The 19,978-nt window shown below is 36.9% G+C and overlaps 1 protein-coding gene across 2 annotated transcripts; it reads right to left on the reverse strand.

The window, feature by feature from the left end:
• Positions 1-913: 913 nt before the first annotated feature.
• Positions 914-12,733, reverse strand: RECQL2 (RECQ helicase L2). Of its 2 annotated transcripts, none has more exons than XM_028224530.2 (20): positions 12,421-12,733; positions 11,195-11,415; positions 9,057-9,203; positions 8,756-8,971; positions 8,396-8,500; positions 8,179-8,283; positions 7,970-8,092; positions 7,492-7,580; positions 6,853-6,889; positions 6,739-6,772; positions 6,508-6,560; positions 6,362-6,439; positions 6,217-6,282; positions 4,504-4,570; positions 4,348-4,401; positions 3,827-3,934; positions 3,416-3,480; positions 2,702-2,780; positions 2,154-2,374; positions 914-1,337 (listed from the first exon to the last, which is right to left on the reverse strand). In XM_028224530.2, exons 1-20 carry the CDS (start codon positions 12,485-12,487, stop codon positions 1,134-1,136), a joined length of 2,139 nt encoding a protein of 712 aa, XP_028080331.2. In that variant the 5' UTR covers positions 12,488-12,733; the 3' UTR covers positions 914-1,133. The 2 variants fall into 2 exon arrangements, with proteins under 2 accessions (XP_028080331.2, XP_082757356.1); XM_082901230.1 differs by having other exon boundaries at positions 9,057-9,249; positions 12,421-12,683.
• Positions 12,734-19,978: the final 7,245 nt, after the last annotated feature.

Consider the following 19,978-nt stretch of genomic DNA (forward strand, 5'->3'; position numbering starts at 1 on the left):
ACATGAACAAAGCATGGTCATAGTTACCTGCCTCCTCTTAATTCTCTTATATATGTTGTTTGGCACAGGGGGATATCAAGAATTGGTTGAATGCATAAAATGATAAATCTCCAATTACTCTCTTACAATTAAATTCAGACTCTACAAAGCTATTTATTCATGTACAAAGCTCTTTATTGGCTTAGATTCACTAAATGTGTGGTTGGTTATTAGTTGGAATTTACCATAATTGGACCCTATGAACTATATCAGTCAAAAATGCACTATTCTTGGGAATCTTTTCCCTAAATTTCTGGTCTGAATTCATGGATTCTGTTAAAATTGATACTTCAAACCAATGCAAGTCCACAAATGCTCAAGTCAAATGTTGCCCTCAAACCTTTGATTTCAAAGTCCAAATTCAGTCATTGTGGGTGGATCATGCAGGTGTGGAGTTAGGGTTAGTTACACATTATTACTAAATATCATTTTATCCTTCTCAATTTTAAAATCATACATTAAGACCCCTTAATTATTAAAAAGGGTACAAACTCCACCTTTTGAAAGTGGTGCAAATGAAGCGATTTTGATAGTTGAGGAGGCTAAATGTACGATTTTAAAATTGAGAGTAAGGTGATATTTAATAATAATAATTAAGAGAAACAAAGTGTAATTAACCCGTGGAGTCATCATAAAGAGAATATTTATAATGCAGCTCAAGACACATAGTCACAGGAATACATAGCGAGACTTTAATATCAACACCAATCTCATATTGGGAGCCAACTTGACAACTTCTCACATGAAATCTCACCTTCAAATAGTTCTCAAATCATCTCCAGATGATGGATTCCTTATTGCCTATAGTTCTCAAATCAACGATTTTTTTTTTAAGATAGGTATTTATCAATAAGTAAAACAAAAGTTTGCAAGATTTGATAATCTGCATAACATTACTTTTTATGATATTTCATAATAGCACATGACTTCTTTTGTAATTACCTGAAGAAGAGAGAAAAGAGAGCGCCAACAGTACGCCAACTTGTTTCCACAAAATTTCAGATTTTAATCGTTCATAGATAGGTAGGTATACAGATTTTCATTTCTCTACAAGAATGCTAAGCAGGAACTTACAGAGACATCTCTCAAAACTTTCATGCTTCTTCTTCTTCACTACTCTCAATGAGAACAAGAGCTTTTTTAATTTTCCGCCTCTTCATGGGTCTGTTTCCACTGTCTTGCCCTTCTTCATCCACCAAATCACTATCAGGCGGATGGTTAGACTCGTAATTTCCAATTTCTTCAAGGATTCTACTCCCATACTTTTCCGTCTTCAACTTTCCAATCATCTTCTCCAACTGCAAGAAACAATAGAAGTCTATTGGTTTAGGGTGATCAGTTAGATGGGCAACTACTACGATTGGTCGCGCATGACAAGCCATGACAACAATTGGATCAACAAAATTGGTCAACTCTAACATCAAAGTTTGGCATGACTCCCTTTAAGAGCAACTGTAGAATGTGTGGGCATGTGTTTTGCATACATGAGGCGCCACTTTATGAATCAATGAGGGTGTCGTCTAGTAAAATTTAAGGTTTTTTTGTTTACAGAAAACATTAAACATATTTATGTTTTATTTTTAATAAAAATGAAAACACAAAACATGTTTTGTACATACATGTTTCAAAAACTTGTTTTGAAAATAAGTGGAAGTGGGTGGCCGGAGGAGGTTTCCCGGCGCTAATGGTCAGAGGAGGTTTGCTTGTGATGGTGGCCGGATGTGGTGATGGGCAGTGGGTGGTGGCCAGAGGTGGGGGTGGTTGGATGTTATGATAGGTGATGGGGGGGTGGCTGGAGGGATTGGGGGGAGGAAAGAATGAAAACTTGTTTTCAAAACAAGTGAAAACAACTCATTTTTAAACTATCTACAATTTTCTCAATACAAAACAATTTTTTGTTTACAGTAATCAAATTTTTTATAAATATAATCAGAAACTTGTCAACAAACTCTAGTTGTAGTGAATATAAACCATAGATACTCTTTGTTTGTGGAATTCCTCTTTAAGATTGCTACACTGATTGCAGGAGCAGTTTATAAACTAGAGTATCATAAGGAAGCTAGTCAAATACTAAAGAAATCTTTAACCGGAAGATCAAAGTGTGGGGGACGCACCTCTTCTATTGTCTTTGGTCTCTGAGTACTTAGCATGGTGATCTGTTGAGTTGACAAGACCGAATGAGGAAATATTCCCCCATGAATAGAAGAAAGTTCCTTTCGCAGCTCATCAAGCTTATACTGTAATCCAGACGACGTCAGGCTACATTTGGAAGTCTTCGTTATGCCACCTTTACTCTTCTGTTCTCGAGAAACCTCAAGCTTAACAATCTTCTTTCCTGTATATAATGCGATTGAAATTAAAACACAAAAAGTTGCAAAAGAATTGCAATATTCCAATGTATACACTGGTGTAAACCAGTAAAATACCACTTTTTCATGAAAATTGGCTTTAATGATGCAAGAGAGGAGAGATGAATACATCAGTAACAGTGTAACTTGTCCATAAGAGTACAAATTCTAGGAATTGTCCTTGGCAAGACAATTTAAGATAGTGTCCCCACTTCAAAAAAACGTGTATGAATACCAGACAAGCAAAGAAATACATTCTCACCAAGTTCCAGCTATTATGTATGATGGATCAACATGAAAAATCAAATTCATACCTTGCAATACTTGCTTTGCAAGAGGTCCTATGGTTACATAAGAATTTGTAGAATAAGCTGTATGCTGAAATTCTTCTTTCTGCAGAAAAAAACAGAAGGTAATAAACCAAAATATATTAATAAAAAATAAAAACATTACCATATTTCATTTAATGCATCAACCAAGAGACAAGAGGATCATCAAAACCTAAACACATTAGAAGGAAATGAAAGGAAAGTACTCTTTTTCATTTATAAATTTCTTTTCATAGATTGAAATGGTTGGAAAGGAATCTATAATCTTCGAAGAGAAGATTGATGATCTCACGAGTCTATGGCATAAGATAGTTTAATTGGCTTCATTTTGGGTTTCAGTCTCCTTTCGAGGGAATAACACTCTACTTTCTATTTCTAGAGATTCGAGAGTCGTATGTTGCACGCGATATTTTGTAGTAATTTTGTTGTGTTTTAGTGTTTTTGGTGGATGTCTTGTCCCCTGTTGGATTATTTTTTTTTTGGTGGATGTCGTGATATTTTAATAAAATTTCTTTCTTGTTGATAAAAAAAGTTCCAAATTGATTTAAAATACCCACATCATTTATCAAGTAAGAGTTCACAAATTTGAATTCCATGTCTTATTTGATTTATAATCATCATCAACACATGAGCTCATTTTTACAACGATAATGGAATGAGCATCTACGGATACAACGTCTGAAGAGTCGAGCTCCTTACCAAAACACGATCCACTATAAGCTGAATCACAAGTTGCTCTAATTCATCTCTCCTTATCTCTGGACCTGAAGAGTCAAAACAACAAAGGTCAATGCTGCTGTATTATGGATGTTCATGTATGAGTCTCAATAATTGCTTGAAGAAGAAGAGACATAAAGTGTGTAGTGGTTTTTAAATACAACAGAAGTTTACGAGAAAAAAAACTGAGGACAATAATACCAAATGAGTTGCCTCAATTTCACCCTCCACTTGAAGGCCAATTATATAGTCCAAAATAGTAAAAAAAACACACTTTTTGTGCCGTGTGGACAAAGTAATTATGTTTTTGACTCAGTTCTGGCAGAATTAGAATTGGAATTGCAAATATAGACTATTCCAATTAAACATATGCATCAAGGTAATAGAGCTCACCTGCATCCTTGTGCTTAACCTTCATCTTGTCCACCAATTGCAACATTGTTATTCTTTGATCATTCTCTTGCATATCTTGCAGCAAGGATAACATAACTTTTGCATGTCCTGCAAATTATGCCCACAATAAGCATGCAAGCCATTAAGAATTGCCAATGCCCAAACCAATGCATGAAATTAGAAAGTATTTTGTGTATTTGGGCATTAAAAATGGAATTAACAAGTTGGAATTACATAGAGCAGGAGTTGAATTTCAGGGACCTAATCAATTTGAGACCATTCTGTTTTGAGAGTTGATTCCTTTGTGTGTGTGTGTGTCTGTGTGCGTGTGTTTGATTTGTAATTCCTTCATGTTGTTTTACTCTAATTAATAATATTTCTCTTGTTACTGATCAAAAAATCAAAAAATGGAAGGCACAGAGAAGCCTCATTTATTTTCTTCTTATTATAAATACAGAACTAATCATAGATTTTTTTTTATTTTTTATGAACTGTCATCTATTAGAGTCAAATAGCTATACCAGAGACATCCATTTCCTTGGCCTCACTTGAAAACGAACAGTTGTCGCACATCCCTGAGCCAATACAAAAACAGAGTTGACTTTGTCATTCCTCAAGTTTATAAAACAAACAAACACGATAAATAATTATTCATGGTTGAAACAAACAAACGGTACCATTGCAGTCTTGTAATGGCTCGGCAAAATGATGGAAGAAAGCACTTCGACGGCATTCTCTTTTAGACTGCAAAACAAGAAAGAATATCAGTTTTGAGCTGACAACTATAAGAATTTGTCAATTGCATAATACTAATTTCTATGGGTGGATTTCAAATGCCTCCGCACATGCAAGGTCAAGCACTATCTCAAATCTTGATAGGAACTACTGGTTGTATGGTGTATAAGTGGCTGCACAAGGTTTTGTTTGCCTACAAGGAATGATGTTCACAAAAGATGATTAGTCTCATAGTTGACATGGTTGGAGAAAGTGTTACTAAGTAGATTTAGCGATTTAGGTATATATAAAAAACAAAAATGATTATGATAGTCAATCTGATTAAACTTGTTCAACAATAAGTGAAACACATAAACCCAACTAGTACTGATTTGAGCTGATGAGAACAAACAGGCCTTGCAGCTTGAGCGGATTTTGGCTTTATTTCCATTTACCAACATGGCATCTCAAAGAAATAAATAGAGAGTAGAGTTCATGTGGGCAATCTTAGGTTGCGTTTGGTTGTGTTTTGTAATTATGATTTGAGAGTATGAGTTGTATTTTGAGTTTGTGGGGTTTGGAATTATGATTTGAGTGTAGAAAATTTGTTTGGTAAAGAGTTTTGAAAATAGTTTTGAAAAGAGTTTTGATTTGAGTGGGGAATTGTTGATGTGACATTTGATATTTGATACAAAAATTTACAACTCATAACTAAACATACAACTCAAAATTATTTTAAAGCACATAAAAAATTCAGAAAATGTTTTTTTCGATTATATAAAAATTAACATACAAATTGCAACAAAAAAAAAAAAAAATTGCTATTCCGGTCAACCAGTCGGACGACCCGTCAGGCAAAATTTTCAAAAAAAAAAATCCTAAAAACAACGGCTGAGACAGAGCGCTCTGCAGAGTTTTCGAAAGGTGATTACAAAACACCTACCAAACATCATACGTGAGAGATGCTGCTGAATCATGATTTCAGAACATAACCAAATAAATTCTTGCAAGGTAAATCAGATTTTGGCATTATCTTTTTCAGAGTGAAATTTCCATGTCAAGACAGGAAAATGAGATGGTTGTTCTCCCAGGTTTGTTTAATGAAAAGCATCAATTTTAGAGCTCTACCTCCAATTGTTCAAACCAAAAACATACCTTTGAGTTAAATACCATGTGCATTCTTTTTTCTTTTGTTTTTTTTTTGAGCAACAACAAAATTTTATTAAAAATGTGAAAGAGGACAAGGAGTCCTCATATAAAGAGAGAAAGAAAAAGAGCGAAACAAAAACATAAAATTCATAGCCCTAGGGAAGGCAAACAGCAGCCCAATTCCTAGAGATCAAGAACACGGGAACTCCTTTAAAAGGAGGGGATACAGATGCCCAAAAAGACGCCAAATAATACCACGTGCATTCTTGCTCAAAGGTTAGGAAACAAAATTTGACAAAAAAGGAAGAAGACTAATAAATTAAATCTTGAAAGAGGTTACAGATGTAAGCAGACAAAATCATTCTGTCAAATCAATCTTTTAACCACACTGATACTTGAGCCCATTTGCCTGGCAAATACTTTTAGAAAAGGTGAGACATACTTCTTCTATTGCATGAAATTTACCAGATGATTTGACAATAGGCAAAGATTACTGAAAGCATTTATGATTTGAAAGGACAAAATACCTGACAGTACCGTACTATGTCATACAGATTTTGCAATCCAGAATTCTCATAGAAAACCATCGAGCTCTGCTCAGAGAAGTATCGGCTTCAGAACTAATACTGGGCAAACAAATATCATAAACGTGGATTCCAAACCAACTTTTACCTGCCTCGGGACATCACCAGGCCTAAAATAAAGTAGGCATTCAGAAGGAAGTCCATCTCGCCCAGCACGGCCACTTTCCTGAAATGACACAAAATTAAAGAAGGGCAGAGAGCATAATAGTAACCTTACTAGGAGGTGGTGAAAACCTGGTAGTATGTCTCCATTGACTTGCTTAGGCTGTGATGGATGACAAACCTGACTAAAACGTATATAAAATTTTAAATCTGGAATAAGCAGGGCAATAATATTCATATGCACATTAGAAACTTTATCAAAATAATGAAATAAACACATTTTTAGGGTCGCTTTCATGTATTGATGTATCATTTCATATGAGAAGCAATAGATCAAAAGAATAGAACACGTAAAATACTAACCATCTGGCTTGTTGATTCCCATTCCAAATGCTACCTGTAGAAGAAGTATATGTTTCAAAATGATAGGCAGGATTTCTATAAAATTATTGGCAGGAAAATGCCATCTGTACATACCGTACCAACAATGACTTGCAACTTGCTATTGCTCCACCTGTTCCATAAAACATGTATAAGAGTCTCCAAAAAGCAAAATATGCCTTGATTAACATAATGACAAATAACTCAGCCTTCTATAATCATAATGATTGCCAACTATGAATTATCAAAAAGTAGCAAACCAGCTTTGTAAATTCAAACAACGTTATGAAATGATTGATCAGTATCAGTGGGAAAAGAACGGAGTGGTACAGCACCTAGCCTAGAATGTGGTTAAAATTTAGGTTTACATAGCCTACACGAAAAGCGATAAATAATTCATAAATATTAAAAGCCATTAAGAAGTCAAAAATACTAATTTTCTTTTCATGACATTCTAAATTCATGTTGACACAACTTATGGTTTCAGTATATTGCATTGGGTTTTATTGTGTTTTAATGGAAACAATAGAATTTTGGTATTCCATTGGCGTTTCATTTCAGTTTCTTAAAAAACTAAAACATTTTGGCTGTTTCAGTGGAATCAAATAGAAATATTATTCCTTACCAATGCATAAAAAGGGGTATATATCAGTCACAGCAGGGCATCCATAGGATAGACTGAAATGGCACAATTGGATTAACACAAGCAATAAAGGCATAATAAAATGAGTTTACCGCTGATGAACTTTCTCACGAGCATTTACATCCATATCTGCATGATAATAATCAGCTGAAATTCCTCTCTGACGAAGTTCCTTTGCAACCTACATTGTTTCAGAGGATAAGAAATAATAATTAAATTTATAATAAGTCAATAACAACATGCATTATCAAAATTACTCAGAGATGTACAATTTTAATTGTTTTTACCAAAACATTAATGTGTGGCCAATTAAAGAACGCAAAGTGAAGAAAACAATAAACATCATTACAGCTCTGCATTGAACTTTAGCTCCTAGGTAAATATAGAACAATGTGGAAGACACAAACTATAATATAACTATCTTTGTGCCACATTGAACTTCCAGCTTGAACTTCAATCAAGGAAGTAGATACTATCCCAAGAATCACATCTCAAAGCACAATATATTAAGTACAAAATTCTTTACCCCCATTGAGATTCAAGATCAGAAATAACCAACTTTACACACACCTGTTCACACTCTTTCCTCGAGAAGCAATAAACTATCCCAGATTCCTCATTTGGATATGAACTTTGTATAAATTCAGCAATTTCATCAATAACCATCTTTCCAACAGATGATTTTTCTCGTACCTGCAGTGTAAGTGATGTAGTTCTAGCTGTTAGAACGTTCATCAGAAACTAGTATGAATAGAAATACAATTTCATAATAATAATACCATATAATAAAGATTTGGTCTGTTCACTGTGCTAACAAATTTAATACATTTTGGAATGTGTAGCATCTCTATCAGATCTGCTTGGACTTTCTTAGTTGCTGTTGCCTGGGAAATGAACAAAGAATAAGACTTATAATTACCACCCAAAAAACAATGAGAGATAACTGCTGCTATAAATTAGAAACATGTATAATAACATTTAGGTAAAAGAACATACAGTCAAAGCAACCATAGGAACATTAGGAAACTGAGTCTTTAAGATACTAAGATTCTTGTAGTCTGGACGAAAATCATGGCCCCACTGACTGCAACAATGTGCTTCCTGCAAAGTAACCAAATAATTAACCATAACCAATGATGCAATTTTATGTGGAACTATCTTAACAAATGAAATCATGATAAAGGGATAAAACATAACGTTATGTTCAGATAAATTATAACAATGAAACAAAGTAACCCAGAATCCATGACAAAACTCAGAAGACAGTGTTTTCTACATATTACCATTGATCCATTAGTTAGGCACACAACAATCTGTCACATGTGGCCAAAGCACAAAAAAGATGTTCGCACATACATCAATTGAAATTAGAGACAGACGACCAGCATGATGGCACTTCTCAAGTTTTGACATAAACCTCTTGCTCTTTGATATCTTCTCCGGAGTGACATACAAAATTTTAAGTGCTCCTTCACCTTTTTCAAGGGCTTTGTATATGAACTTTTCATCTTCTTTAGCAGTTGTTGAGGTCAACTTGAATGCAGGGATGCCCAAAGCAGCCAACCCCATCACCTGAAGGAACTGCAGTTGTCAGAAAAGGCTGGTTCATTTGGTACAACGGTTCAAAAAGGCAAATTTAATATAAATCTGAGAGCACCTGATCCTGAATAAGAGAAAGTAAAGGACTGACAACAAGAGCAACTCCATCCAGAAGAATAGCTGGAAGCTGGTAGCAGAGACTTTTCCCTCCACCAGCAGCCATAATAACCAAAACATCTCTTCTACTCATAATTGCATTTACAATCTGGTGATAATTGGGCATTATTAGTAAATATGTATACATAATGTACCTACAGAATTTTGAAACAATCAATACACGTCAAATGATCCCAAATATTCAATATACATGCACTGATATTACAACAGAAGATGATGCAAAAATGTAATACCGGTAAAGAGAAAAATGAGAACAAAGAAATTCTTGTGATCTTTGAATAAGATAATATCACTGAGAAAAGTTAGTAGGCAATGATGTCAGTGGTCAAAAGGACCAAAGAACCTTTCCAGATGATGTCCCATAGAAGAGAACCACGCCCGCAGGCTCTACCCAAGATTTGCCCGATCCACGTGGAAGGGGCGCTTTGCTTGGATTCCGGGATTAATCGAGCTTTGCCCGATCCACGTAAACTGGCCCAGACACCCGGTCATCAAAAAAAAAGAAGAAGAGAACCAAACCCATTCTTCAATGAATTGAGCATGATCATATAATAATCAGCCATTATCTCTTCCATGAAGGAAATGACAACATAAAATGAAGGCAAAACAAAGGTGGCACATAATACGTAATGGAGGAAATGTTGTTTCTCTACATTCATAAAGTAAAACAAATATACCAACTTTGAAGACCACGGAATGTTCTACTGTAGAACTTCTAGCAGGACAAAAACTTGACACATAAAAGGTAACAGGGGAAATGTTGTTTCTCTACATTCATGAGTGAAACAAATACAGTAACTGTTGGAATGTGTCCCACATCACCTGGAATTGCCCCATTTGTGCTAGTTATAAAGCTTCAGTTTCCCTCTCCTTAATACCTGAGTTTTAAGGAGAAGTGTGGGCTAGGTTTTTCGATTTGGTATCAGAGTTTGGTTAAGCTTGTGACTGGTGTACCATTTGTCTGGCTACTGTATGTTGTGATCCAAGAGGGTGTGTTGGAATGTGTCCCACATGGCCTGGAGTTGCCCCATCTGTACTAGTTATAAGGTTTCAATTTCCCTCTCCTTAATACCTGGGTTTTAAGGAGAAGTGTTGGCTGGGTTTTTCAATTCTAACTTTGATGACCTCCAGTGTCCTAGCATACCACTTCTAACATGACAAGGTCCACTTGCAATTCATTAATTCTACAGGGGATGCTTGGAATTGAGGCTATTTTAGAGTGCATATATTATATCTACATATTGGGCTATGGTTTAGCTATCGAGACATAGTAACTATATTTGGATCTTACAACTTATCAACATCACTTTCCACATCAAATGCCTCTCCTGTCAAATATATTCCGATACAAACATCTAGAACATTTGTAGCCATTCAAAAGAAAAAGAAAAAGACAAAGATGCACAACTGCACAAAAAGAGAAAAAGAGAAGAAACAAAAATCTAAACCTTATTTATAGACCACATAAAAACATGACCATTCAAAATTAGATAATAACGTAACTTCAGTCTTCTAAAAATAGAGGATCTCCCACGCAAAGTAATCCTACTTCAAGAGACACCTTTTTCGTGGGTTTCATCCAACCAAATGGTAGGATTTTACCGATACTAAGTACTCATGCATAATTTCACTTTCTGCTTTTTAGCAATTGCTAAAGAATGCACAGAATACATATAGTTGAAACAAACAAAGATAACACTGCAAAGGCAACTGTTAATTCCTGCCTGTGACTCTTAGATATATTTTTTCTTTCTAATCTTAAGATAAGAAATGCAACTTTATTAAAAGGGTGAAAAAAAATAAATATAATTATAACTGAATGGACATTCTCCAGCAAGAAACAACAAGGCTCAAGGGAAAGAAAGAAAAACCAAGAAAAAGGGCTGCATGCCATAAAACTAAAGCACAAAGAAAAAATGTAAGAAGTTGGTCTGACTCCCTTCCACAAAGAAAAAATGCAGAACCACACAACTGAAGATTTGTCAATGAGGAATTGTTTAAGTAGAATTACAAGAAGCCATCAAAAAAATAAAAGTAGAATTACAAGAATATTAGACGAACTCCTGAAATGGCACTGACCTCTCGCTGATTAGCACGATAATTGGAAATGCCAAAAACGTTGAATCTTAAATCATCAACCTGAGAATCCCATTCAAATGGCCTTGACCAATTCTCCACAGTAACAGCAGTGCCATCATTCCGAGGACTACCTGACGCGTCACAGTCTTCCAACAGGGCCTTCAGTTCAGATTGTCTCTCATACAATTTCTCTTGCCGATCAAGTAATATCTTTATATGGTCTGAACACAAAGACATGAAGACAAGACGCTATGTGATTGAAAAATTAGATAGAAACATTTGACGTTCTGTAAATTCATATGATTTTGAGTCAATAATGGCTCAACATCTGTTTTCACCTCTTTTTTTTTTTTTTTCACTTGGGGTGGTGCAATTAGCAAAGCTATTGACAACAATCCAGAGAAGCAAATATCAATTGAATTTTTATGATAATCTTCTACTTTTGAACTATAATTTTTTTATCGCCAATTTTGATAAATAATGATTCACTTCTAGAATCCAGAGAACAATAAATAACTATGATAATTCTCTTGCAGGAGAACTTATAATTGAATAGAATAACATCTTTAGCAACACAAATTTTTTTGTTCCAGGTTGTATGTGCTTAAATCAGATTATTACTTAAAAAATAGTTCTTTTTTAATTTTCATCAGTACTCTCTCCAACCATGCAAACAGTTACCGCAAGTTCATACCAAAAGAAGGTAAAACAACAGCATATCAGAGTTATTTACATGAAGGCACAAGTATATTCATCATCCCAAAGTTGAAAGACTATGTTAAATACATTGAAGGGCCACAAAAATTGTAAGTAGATAACAATATACCATTTACACTATGTTTGGTTAGAGGATTTGGGAAACGATTTGGAAAGAGAAAGGAAAAATGTGTGTGAAATTTCCTTTCCCTTTTCAAATCGGTTCTCAAATATCCAACCAAACACAGCTTTAATGATTAAACCCACATCACAGCTTCACATAAAAGGCCATGTTCGCAAATTCAACCACTAAAACTTGTAATAAGCAGGCCAAGTTTCAGATTTTAAAGCAGATTGAAATTACTAACAGTGAAATCAGTGTCATTTCTTCAAGGACAAAAATTGAAAGTCTTTTATGTTCAAAATTATCACTGTTTTATACGGAGAATGAACAGAGACTAAAAAGCAAATTAAACATATATATACACATGGAGAGAGAGAGAGAGAGAGAGAGAGAGAGAGAGAGAGACCCTGAACATCTTGAAGCTCGACCTCAACGTTGAGCAGCTCCTCCAGGATTCCATCGGTAGTTGACATTCCCCAAGGTTAAAACTATATGTACGTGCAAAAGTGGAGCTTCTACGCAATTCGAAACCCTAGAGAGGTTTGCTCTCGAACTCCAAGGAATATATATGGGTAGTGGATTCTGGCAGAATCAAACATATAGGTTTGGTATGTTTATAGTGCATCTCTTTGGCAGTCACACTTGGGATTGCTGATTATCTGCATCAACTGGGCTTCTTGTAAAAGGAAAATGCCATAGCCTCTATCAATTTTTTTATCAAAACTGTCACGCGTGAGATTCTTATAAATATACACGCGAAAAATTTAATAAAAAATTTAATAAATTATTTAGAATTCTTAATACTATCTTAACGGTTCAACGGTTAAACAAAATCATCACTAAATTTGAATTTGGTAAAAGAAGATAACTTTTTTTTTTTTTTTTTGTCTCCAACCAGCAGTTTCATAAAAAATGATATTAAAATGAATGGTCTGAAAATTTTACCAAACTCAGGAAGTGGCCAGATTTCACCATTTTATGTGTATGCTGGAAGTGGGGCCCACCGGACGATGTCCTCCGGTGGTCCTTTTCCTTGAGCAATTCCCACAAAAATAATACAACACAGTGTTGGTTTATTCAATCATGACTTTTGACTAATTTTGAGCTTAAATTGAGATGGGCTCTGGACATTGATGAAGATGTGTTTGGGTGAAAACGCATTTTTTGCCGGATGGTAATTCACTTCATATATTTGGTTGTTCAAATCATTTTCTGAATTAATGCAAAATTGACTCCGAAAAGGCTTCGGCAACATGGTAGTTGCTCTGTTAGCAAAGAGTTCATCTATTTTTCTGATGCCGTTGAGTACTATAACCATCTGATATTCTGGTGGGATGTGTTTTGAATTTGTGAAGTAGGTCTACTTTCTATTTAGATTATATCAGTAGAAATGGAAATTAACTCAATCTACCATTTTGTTGCGTACCCTGTGTGTTGAAATCAACTCAACCTGCTACCAATGTAGAATTTGTGAGGTGTGTTGAAATTATCAACAGCACCTTTCTCTTCTCCCAAACACACTCTCTCTCTCTCTCCTTCGTCCGTGTCCAACTCGTTCCAAATTTTTCAAGACTTGATCAGAAATCTCAAAACCCCAAAGAGCTTTCACAAAAATGTTTTCCATAAACCCAGACTCTCACATCCCACCTTCCACCTTCAATCCTCCTCTTCACCACTACCCACTTCTTCAAATCTAAATTCTACCCTTTAAAACCATACCCATTACTCAAATCCTCGTTTCAGCCTCTAAAATGCTCAGTTTCAATGGTTTTAGAGCCCACCCATTTGGAATTGAACACAAACAATCACAAACCATTCCCAGTTGAGGTTTCAAGAACAATCTCAGTTTGCGTTGACCGGTTGACCGACCAGTCACTCGTCCGGTTGACCTGTAGTTTGATAAAATGCCAAATTTTTCCTTTGGAGCAGGCGATATCAAATAGAGATTTTTTTTTTTTTTTATTCAGATTTGACAAAAAATTTTCTGAACCGTTGGAGTTGCTCTAAAACCATCTGCAACATGTACTCAGCTTCATCACCAAATTTAAATTTAGTGAAAAAGTATCGTTTTTGGCCCTCCAATGATTTTAGCAAAACGATATCAAATTGAAAATAACTTAAATCTTACACCAAATTGAGGACGTTGCCCATCTTTCACCAGTTCACTGTGTGAGTGTGGGGACTACCGGACGACCGACCGGATGTCCGGCCCATTGTCCCCCTGGTCGTCTGGATTACACAGAAAATGAACAGCAGCAATGGTTGCTTCATTCACGCTTTGGGTTTTTTTCCTCTTCGTCTTCTTCTTCAGACCCAAATCAATTACTGATCCAAGTAAAATTATTTGTGTAGGTTGTAGTGAATTCTTGGTTTTATCGTTGGGTGAATTCTTGCAGATGTGGAAGGCCGAAGAAAGGTCAAGTTCTTAGCTGGGTGAATTCTTTCGTAGGTGATTCATTTTTTTTTACCGTTGCTTGACTTTTTGATTGATTTGGAGGTGACCCAGTTCAAGATTTGAGTGGATTCTTTTGAACTTGGGAAAACCCATTTCAAGATTTGGTGTCTGAAATTGCTGTAAGAGATTCTACTTTCTGTCTCTCTTCTGTGTGTCTTTGTTTGTACGCTTTGTGTGTATGCTTGGTGTTTTCTGTTTTTGATCCAAGTTAAACTCAGAGATTTTTTTTTTCATTTCTAAATTCAATTTTCCCGTGTACACAAAAAAGAGGGATTTGGATTACTTATTGATCATTTCAAAGAAACAATTCTTTTTAAGTCAGTGTGTTCTTCTTGATTTTCCTTAACAAACACTAATTTGAGGTGTTGGAGGTCGATTGTTTTGGAGGAGACCCAAGTGAGAGATCCCTGGTGTTCGGATACTGAGAATTTGTGTGAAATTGGATGATGTCTGGAGTGCAAGATCTGTTGGGAAAAACTACTCACATTACATAATTTCACATTGCATATCGCAAAATTATGAGATGAACAAAACAAACCTTCAATCCCAGGAAAAATAACATGCTGAATAAAATACAGATAAAATATAAAATGGTTAAAGGAAGCAAACCGAAGCCTGTGTGATACCACAATCTCCTTAAAATAGATTCGCCGCCTCACCGTTGGGTGCTGGAGGTACGCCGGCGTCTACTTCCCAGGATACGACGGTTTTTACCAGCTACAACAGAAGCACCTTCTAATTAGCTTAACGAACAGACAATGGCAACACTCTCTCTCAGGAAGAAAATAATAGGAGAAGTAGACTGACAGTGTATCGATGTCAAGGAAAAATTCTATATCTCTTTTCAAGGAATATGGCCTCCTTTTATACACCATGGGGAAGAGGGGAGGAGCCTCTAGCCATCAAGGCTGGCAACTAATGCTAACAAAACTGCCCAATCAATTTTGTAAAACTGATGAGCCTTAAATGTGTGAGTTATATACACATTTATGAGGCAATTTCTTATTCAACCATTTTTTCTCCAACAATCCCCCACATGAATAAAAATTGACCGAATACAGCAAACGCTCAACGTTTATCAACAAAGACTCGGAAAGAGAGAGAGCGCATAGACTAACCCTACACCAGAAAAGGTAGCTGTTGGCCTTGAACCTTTCGTAGTGAAAGCCTATCGAATTTACTAGCTGACCAGTGAACGTGATGTCTTGAACTGTTCTGCCGTTTATGTAAACCGAGACAATAGACCTCACACAGGAGTTAGTCCAACCATTGTTCTTGTTCTCACTGGTGTGTTCAGTATGGCCCTATAGCACTAGCTTGGTTCTGTGAGTGTTTTTAAAGAATTTGGCCTTGGCAATTCTTAAAGAAACGGCCCCACATCGCACTCATATAGGTGACCTAGATACGGTATTTCATTATACCACGTCACGAAGGTCATTAAAAGCATTAGTTTAACCTTCCACCCCCACAGGGCATCACTGTATAAAGGAATGGGCAAGAGGATTTACCTCTTCAGTGACTCACCCGTTACATGAAGTTAGGTTGTCCCTTTGAACCTAAATCTTGGGATCTCCAGTCAACTAGGTTGGGTTTTCCATTCCGGTAACCTTCACTAAAGGCCTTAACCCCATTCCTCTTGACGACTTTTCTACTAACTCTCGAGTTAACCCTTTGGTTAGCGGATCCGCAATGTTGTCCTTAGACTTGATATAGTCTAGAGAGACAACTCCATTTGAGAGTAGTTGTCGTATGGAATTATGTCTACGACGGATATGTCTAGACTTTCCATTATACATATTACTCTGTGCCCGACCAATCGCTGATTGGCTATCGCAATGAATACTAATAGCTGGCACAGGTTTTGGCCAACGTGGAATATCCTCAACAAACTGGCGAAGCCATTCAGCTTCTTCAGTTGCTTTATCTAAAGCAATAAACTCAGATTCCATCATTGATCTCGAGATACACGTTTGCTTGGCAGATTTCCAAGACACGACTGCCCTCCGAGGGTAAACACATAACCACTAGTGGATTTAGAATCTTTTATATCAGATATCCAATTTGCGTCACTATACCCTTCTAGTACCGCTGGGTATCTGGGATAATGCAGCCCATAATCCAGGGTGTAACGGATATACCCCAACACCCGCATAATGCCCTTCCAATGAGTAGCATTAGGATTACTCGTCTATCTACTCAGCCTACTAATAGCGTAGGCGATATCCGGCCTTGTACAACTCATCAGATACATCAAACTTCCAATGACCCGAGAATATTCTAGTTGAGAGACACTCACCATTATTTTTGGTCAAATATAGACTTAAGTCTACCGGTGTCCTAAACATGCTTGTATCTGACTTTCCAAATTTCTCAAGTATCTTATTAACATAATGAGCTTGAGAAAGTACAATACCACCAGATGTTCTGGTGATCTTAACACCCAGAATGACATCTGCAAGGCCCATATCCTTCATGTCAAACTTAGAGTTTAACAATCTTTTGGTAGCTTTAATCATTTCATCATTGCTACCAACAATGAGTATGTCATCAACGTATAGACACAAAATGACATAACCTTTGTCAGTGTCTTTAACATATACGCACTTATCACACTCATTGATTCGAAACCCATTTGACAATATAGCATTGTCAAACTTCTCATGCCATTGTTTAGGAGCTTGCTTCAAACCATACAATGACTTGACAAGCTTATAGACTTTCTTACTTTTTCCTGGAGCTGAAAACCCATCGGGTTGCTCCATGTAGATTTCTTCATCTAAATCTCCATTTAAGAAAGCTATCTTTACATCCATCTGATGTATTTCTAAACCACGTAAAGCTGTTATTGCAATCACCATGCGAATGGATGTAATCCTTGTCACAGGTGAATACGTATCAAAGTAATCCAGACCTTCTCGCTGTCTGTATCCTTTGATAACTAACCAAGCTTTATATTTGTCAATTGACCCATCCGCTTTCATCTTTCTTCGAAAGATCCACTTACTCCCCAAGGCCTTACTGCCTGGGGGTAGATCAACCAACTCCCAAGTATGGTTCTGTAAGATGGAGTCAATCTCACTCTTAATTGCTTCTTTCTATAAAGGACTTTCAGGTGAAATCACAGCTTCATGGAACGTTCGAGGTTCTCCCTCTAACATATAAGTCAAGAAGTCTAGACCAAAAGACTTTGTGGTTCTAGCTCTTTTACTCTTTCTTGGCTCATCTACTTCATCAGCTTGATCATCTACTTGATTAGTTATTTGATCAGCTGTTTGATCATCCATGTGATCATCTATGTGATCGTCTTCGTGATCATCTATTTTTTTCATGGAACTCAGAACCCTGTCTTGGGGACGACACGGAAATACATCTTCAAAGAAAGATGCACTTCTAGATTCCATGATAGTATTCTTGTGTATATCTGAAATATCAGACTTGTGCACAAGAAATCTATATGCACTACTATTTTGTGCATAACCAATGAAAATACAGTCCATGATTTTCGGACCTATCCTAACCCGCTTGGGTGTAGGTACCGCCACTTTTGCAAGACACCCCCACATTCGTAGGTATTTATATGAAGGCTTGTGACCTTTCCACAACTCATACGGAGTCTTGTTCACTTTCTTCTGTGGTATTCTATTAAGAATATAATTCGCGGAGAGAATTGCTTCCCCCCATAAGTTTTGTGGCGACCCAGAACTTATCAACATTGCATTCATCATCTCTTTCAGCGTCCTGTTCTTCCGCTCGGCAACACCATTTGACTGAGGCGAATAAGGCGCTATGGTTTGGTGAATAATCCCAAATTGAGCACAAGTCTCGGCAAACGGGGATTTATACTCACCACCACGATCACTTCTCAATGCCTTGATTTTCCGGCTTAATTGATTCTCAACTTCATTCTTAAAAAGAATAAATTTATCAATAGCCTCGTCTTTGCTTTTAAGCAAATACACATAACAGTATTTAGTGCAATCATCAACAAAAGTGATGAAGTACTTGTTGCCACTATGTGATTGTACAACTTTCAAGTCACACACATCACTATGCACTAAACCCAAAGGCTGGGTACTTCTTTCAATAGAATGAAAATAAGACATTGTCAATTTTGCTTCTACACAAGTTTCACACTTGTGTTGTGGATTAATCTTGAAAGATGGTATGTGATCTAACTTGATTAATCTACGTAAAGAGTCAAAATTTACATGACCCAATCTACCATGCCATAAATTAGGGGACTCAAGCATATAAGCAAAAGAAGAAGCTTTTTCATTAATCTTAGGGATAAGTGTCATTACATTCAATTTAAACATACCATTTGACATATATCCCTTCCCCACATAGACCCCGCCCTTGGTCAACACGACCTTGTCTGATTCAAACACCATGCGGAAGCCATGCTTGCTTAGGAGAGACCCCGAGACAAGGTTCTTACGAATGTCCGGCACAAAAAAGACATCGTTCAAAGTCAGTTCTTTTCCTGAAGTCATCTTCAGGATCACCTTGCCTTTACCCTCAACAGCTGAGGTTGCAGAGTTTCCCATAAACAACTTCTCCCCGTTTGAAACCAGTTCGAAAGTTGTGAACATTCTATTCTCTGCACAAATATGGCGAGTGGCCCCAGTGTCCACCCACCACTCCCTCGGGTTTGACCCCACCATGTTCACTTCTGACACGACGGCTAACAGATGCATGTCGTCCACATCGTGTGACAATTCCTCCATTTCAGCCATATGTGCCCGGTTTTTGTGTTGGGAAGGGTTTTTCCTGTAGGGCTTATTCTTCAGACAATCAACTGTCCGATGCCCGTCACTTCCACAGTTGAAGCATTTGCCATCGAACCTAAAAGTAGGCTCCATTGGCTTGTAGGCTGGCCTTTTGGAGATTCCTCCTCTAGCCCCCAACTTTGAGCTTTTGCCTGTCAGTGATTTTTTTCTCGCCCCCGAGGACTCGCCATGCTCAACCATGTTGGCTTTGACAGTGGAGGTACTCCCTCTTTTCTTCCTGTTGTCCTCTTCAATCTGGAGCCTGACAACGAGCTCTTCGACTGTCATCTCCTTTCGTTTGTGCTTTAAGTAGTTCTTGAAGTCTTTTCAGCCGTTAGGCAGCTTCTCAATCAAAGCAGCTACCTGGAATGACTCACTTAGGACCATCCCTTCTGCATGTATCGCGTGCAGAATCACTTGGAACTCTTGGACTTGACTCAGGACAGTTTTAGAGTCCACCATCTTGAAGTCTAGGAACCGGCCGATGATAAATTTCTTTACCTCAACATCCTCGGTCTTGTACTTTTTGTCCAAGGCATCCACACAACTCCTTAGCCGATTTCTTGGCATAAAACACGTTGAAAAGCGGATTCGCCAAGCCGTTCAGAATGTAATTCCGGCATAAGAAGTCTGCTTGTTTCCAAGCGTCCAGAGCCATGAGCTTTTGTTTATCTTATTCATTCTCCTCTACGGCTGGTACATCTTCACTCAGAAACCTCGCAAGGCTTAGAGTAGTCAAA

This window comes from Camellia sinensis, chromosome 13, assembly GCF_055761805.1.
Source record: "Camellia sinensis isolate YWXY chromosome 13, ASM5576180v1, whole genome shotgun sequence".
NCBI lineage: Eukaryota > Viridiplantae > Streptophyta > Magnoliopsida > Ericales > Theaceae > Camellia > Camellia sinensis.